The sequence below is a fragment of the Carassius gibelio genome, chromosome A20 (assembly GCF_023724105.1).
Source record: "Carassius gibelio isolate Cgi1373 ecotype wild population from Czech Republic chromosome A20, carGib1.2-hapl.c, whole genome shotgun sequence".
In the NCBI taxonomy this organism is placed as follows: Eukaryota; Metazoa; Chordata; class Actinopteri; order Cypriniformes; family Cyprinidae; genus Carassius; species Carassius gibelio.
Genome location: NC_068390.1, coordinates 14609817 through 14615222, shown reverse-complemented (window position 1 = coordinate 14615222; position 5406 = coordinate 14609817). Strand labels below are relative to the sequence as shown.

The following is a 5406-nucleotide window of genomic DNA, read 5'->3' as shown; positions in this document are numbered from 1 at the left end:
TTTTTCAAAATAAAATATATATAATGTATTTTTGTGTGTGTGTGTGTGTGTGTGTGTGTATACATTTATATACACACACACAGTGCACAGTAAGACCGTAAGACAGTAATACAAGTCTCCTTGAAGAATGACTTTATTGATCATTGAACCAAAGATACCAACAGATACAATATACTGCACAAGCCAAAGCATGAGATGCCAAAGCACGCATCTTACCCCACAATGATACCTAGACACACACACACCCATACACACTCACACACAGTAAGCCTTTCACACACCACTCTTTCCTTTTTTCTCCAAAGTAAACAAAAAAGTCAGCAAGGCCACCAAAATATCATGTTATAATTATAAGCATTATAAGTTATCTTCCATTTTTAAAACAGATTTTTAACATTGCTTTTCTTTTTTTTGGTTGCTATTCTTTTTTTATTACTCACTTTAGTTTATTTTCATATGCGACAGCATCTGAAACGTACCAACACAGAACTACCTAGCAAATGTGTCTCCATGCCGGTGGATGGAGAGAACGAACCACTGTCAGAATGAACAAAACAAAGCCGAAATCAGAGAGCCGTAGAAACATAAACCAAAAGTAATATTAGTCACTAGTACAAGTGCTTGAATCTTTTTAATTATTTTTTCAGACATCAATGTTTATAGTAAAGAATGTGCGTCCACTTCGATGCTTTTTCTAACATGTAAAACTAATGGAATTGGCGATGTGTGTCCCCCACCCAAACCCTACACATCCCAGTATCCCTTTTACCTCTCGTTTGAAGAAAACCCCTTATGTGCAGCATCTCAACGTCCTCTACCAGCAACATCAGAGTCACACAATCTGACTACATATAGCACAGTGCCCATAATGTTTATACATCTATTTCCAACTCAGTTTTTGACTGACACGCTCCTCATAGCGTCCTGAAATTGTGTTTTTAGACCCTCCAAAGTCCTTTAATATAGATTACAATCTCCACCTTCCATCTATAATGACACAATGTTCCTCTCATGCACAAATATCAACTTTGTCAACCTTGCCGATTGACAAAAGGGCAATTGTGAAAGTGTCTCCTGGTCTCGGAGTGTGATAAACGTTCTTCTTGGTGGGCGGAGTCAAGTCGCCTTCAAGTTTAGAGTCTGAGCTCCTAGTACCCTGAATGAGGTCCATGTGTCATTTTCTGCTCCTGGGGGGCAGTCTGTATCATAAGCCTTGCCTTTCAAGGATGTATCGGATTCTAAAATCCACCATTTTATTTGTCATTATAAGGTCTGTGGTGTAAGCTCCACCCCCTAGTGCAGGGTCAATGTGATAAGCCCCTCCCTCATGCAGAGTAGTCCTATAGCAGGCTGCCAGGCCAAGAAACGATGGTGAGAGTGATCCGACCCCTCAACTCCTTGAGCAGGCGGACCAGAGCCGTGTGTGTCATTCCCCAAGTGCTCTTCCCGTTCACCTCCAGCAGTATGTCTCCACAGCTAATTTGAAAAAAAAAGAAATGGGTGAAGCTTTAGAATGTTTGGCAGTTTATTTATAGGTGCTCTACAAAAAGCCTGGTTTCTGGCAATAGTAGACATATATACATATATATACATATATCCAAGCGCCCTTACCGTATCCTGCCATCGTTGTAGGCCGGTGTGCCCTCTACGATAGAGCGGATGAAGAAAGACTGGTTACAGTTGATTTCTTCTTGTCCACCCACAATACTGAAACCCAGACTGCCAGACGTGCTCCTGCGGAGGACAATGTCTTTACAGCAGTATAGATGTCTGGAATGGACAGAAAATTCAAGGTTAATCTTATTGTCATTCAGAATCAGCAGACATGCATAAATACGTTAAGGGCATCTTTTTTGGAATGGTAACTGATTGAAAGTGACTGATTGTTATTGTCATGTTCTATTGAAAAGAAATGAGGGTAAATTATATAATTTCTGGCAACATTTTACATTAAGCTGCTACTTTGGCTAATTGGGTACTACTGTATGGGCAATGCTTTAACATTTAATAATCTTGATTAATGTTAATTTCTGCAAATACAGTATTAATATATTTAAAAAATTTCAAGTTGTATAAATTAGCTAATAATATATATTATTATAATAGAAAAAAGGGACAGTGATAGTTAATTTCTGATATACAGTATAAATACGTTTTAAACTGGGCTGTTATTAAAAAAGGTATTTTGATTATTTTTAATTTCTGCAAATATATAAGTACGTTTTATTAAATTCCACAGAGTATAGGTATACATTTTGTTTAAATTGTTTTATAAAATATGATTGTATAAAAAAGTATTATTTTGAAAGAAAAAAAAATGGAAAAACAAGAACAATGTGATTGATTCACTGAAAGCAATGGAAGAGAAGAGAGGAGAATGAGAGAGCAGCCGTGTTACCCACAGTGCTGTGTAAAGTATCATTTGCCTAGATTAATAAAATGTTGTTTATTATTACCTGATGCCTAATGCAGTAGCTACTGTTAATGATTTTACAGAATTATCATTTCTGGGTCAACTATTTAAAGGAGTAATATAGAGGTGCATTTCAGGAGCTGAAGTGAAGAGAGAAAATTCACAATAAATAAAAGATTTAGGAGGAGCTTTCGGATATCTTGGAGAAATAAATGAGATGCAGATGGCGAGCATTAATGGAAGAATCGATTTGTGCTTAAAGATTTACAGTCTCTGTAAAAATGCTACTGTTATAGATATTTAAAATATCGAAGGCCAGATAACAACCGTGTCTAAGAGCTAACAGCATGAAAGCTCAGAGCTCAAATTTAAAGTGGACTTCTGTGAAATGCGATGATGTAGAAATGGAGACCAGACAAATGTGTAAAGGAAAGAAAGATGCAGAAATAAAAAAAGTTCAGGGAATGGAAGAGAAAGGTCTATTTAAAGCCATCACACTCTCAAGCGTCTAAACCTGTTACAGCAGAGAATGTGAGAAGGGCTTTCCTCAACCCTGCTCTGTTCTCCTGTAAATTGAATGTTCATTTCTCTACCATGAGCTGTCTCGGAATGCGTTTCAGACAATTTGGCAGTTCATCCAACCAGCCTCACAACTGCAGACCACGTGTAACCACACCAGCTCAGGACCTCCACACATCCAAGCATCTTCAACTCCAAGAGACCAGTCACTCGGACAGCTGCTGCAAAAATCAGTTTGCATAACCAAAGAATTTCTGCACAAACTGTCAGAAACCGTCTGCATGCTCGTCATCCTCATCGGGATCTCGACCTCAACCTCACTGTCTAAACCGACTTAAACGGGCATCTGCACACATTTGATGGGGTCTTGCACTTTGGAGAGGTGTTCTCTTCACAGTTTTCACAGGGCAGATGGCAGACAACGTGTATGGTTTGCTGATGTCAACATCGAGTTGCCCATGGTGGCGGTGGGGCTATGGTATGGGCAGGCGTATGTTATAGACAATGATCACAGATGCATTTCATTGATGGCATTTTGAATGCACAGAGATACCGTAACGACATCCTGAGGCCCATTGTTGTGCCATTCATCCACCACCATCACCTCATGTTGCAGCATGATAATGCACAGCCCCGTGTTGCAAGGATCTGTACACAATTCCTGGAAGCTGAAGACATCCTAGTTCTTGCATGACCAGCATAATAACTGGACATGTCACCCACTGAGCATGTTTGGGATGCTCTGGATACGACTGCATGTTCCAGTTCCTGCCAATATACAGTAACTTCATACAGCCATTGAAGAGGAGCGGATCAACATTCCACACGCCACAATCAACAACCTGATCAACTCTATGTGAAGGAGATGTGTTGCACTGTGTGAGCCAATGGTGGTCACACCAGATACTGACTGGTTTTTAGACCCCCCCCCTTTTATTGTGGCCAGCCTAAGGCACACCTGTGGAATAATAATGCTGCTTAATCAGCATCTTGATATGCCATCTGTAAAGGAGAAGTGCTCACAGATTTAGACAGACTTGTGAACAATATTTGAGAAAAATAAGCCTTTTGTGTACATAGAAAAAGTCTTAGATCTTTGAGTTCAGCTCATGAAAAATGGGGGCAAAAACAAAAGTGTTGTGATTTTATAATTTTGTTCAGTGTATATTTGTGTGACTTCTGCTCAATGTACCTGGGCAGCTGGAGCCAGGACACCCAGAGGGGGGAGTAGTCGTCATTAGAGGGGGGTAGTTTGATGTCTCCGGGTGAAGAGGGCGAGAGAGAGCAGGGGGAATGCAGGGGAAGCATGCAGTCCAGGGAGCTCTCATTTGGGGGTCTCATTTCTAGTACCCGCAGGACCACCGGGGATAAGGTGTTCTTCAGGTTAGCCACAGCCTCACTCCGAGTCACACCCGTCAGGTCAACCCCATTCACGTTTAGAAGGATGTCACCTAAAAGACGGGATAGTCAAATTACTGTGGGGATCATAGGAGCGTAAAAGATCTGTTATATAGGAGGCAATTCTTTGATGAGAAGATATGATTTAAATGTATTTTTCCTTAATTTTTTATAAAACAATGTGCATACAAGAATCCTGCATGTTAATTGGGTCATTTTAATTGCATATTGTTTTATACATTTAATACAGGATTTCTGCGGGTCCTTAAAAAGTCTTAAATTTAGTTGTATCAAATTCAAGGCCTTAAATGGTAAAAAAAAAAAGTCTTAATTGTAATTTCAGTAGGGCTTAAATTTGGGTATGAAAAGATCAAAATTGCAATATGGCTTAATGTGACCTTTTAAACTTAAAAAGGCTTTGATTTCATTGATTAAATATAACTGCTGCACATGTCAAAGTCAGCTGCTGTGCTGCTTTGTTTATAGTTTAAGCTATTTATTCATTCATTCATTTTATTTTATTATTAATACATTAATAAAAAGTGACCGAGACATTTATAATCTTGCAAAATATTTTCAAATAAATTATACGTTTTAACTTCCATTCATTAAATAATTCTCATGCATCACAGTTTCCACAAAAAAAAAAAAAAAAAGCAGAACAGCAGTTTTCAACATTGATAATAATGAGAAATGTCTCTCGAGTATCAAATCAGCATAATGAGAATGATTTCATAAGGAACACGTGACACTAAAGAGACTGGAGTATTGACAGCTGAAAGTTGCCAACACAGGAATGAATTACATTTTAAAATATATTAAAAATAGAATTGTTTCGATCAAATAAATGCATCCTGGGTAAATGCAAATATTAAAAACATATTTAAAAAATCTTACAGACCCCAAGCTTTAGTACATATAAGACTTATATATACTTATATATATACAGTATATTTATAAAATACATTCCCTTTATTTATAATGAATTAAAACCTAGTATTGACAGTTATAACGCTATAAAATACATAATATCATGAAATGCATAGTTGTGTTATGCACAACATGGAACTAGTTGT

General features: G+C 37.9%; 1 protein-coding gene across 5 annotated transcripts in view; it reads right to left on the bottom strand.

The window, feature by feature from the left end:
* Positions 1–115: 115 nt before the first annotated feature.
* Positions 116–5406, bottom strand: part of LOC127938807 (E3 ubiquitin-protein ligase LNX) — a 40978-nt gene continuing 35687 nt past the window's right edge. For all 5 annotated transcript variants that reach the window (XM_052535679.1, XM_052535678.1, XM_052535680.1 and 2 more), the window contains 3 exons: positions 4125–4383; positions 1612–1770; positions 116–1476 (listed from right to left, as the gene is read on the bottom strand). In XM_052535679.1, the coding sequence (XP_052391639.1) occupies positions 1341–1476; positions 1612–1770; positions 4125–4383 (554 nt within the window). In that variant the 3' untranslated portion in view covers positions 116–1340. The remainder of the gene's footprint in view (positions 1477–1611; positions 1771–4124; positions 4384–5406) is intronic.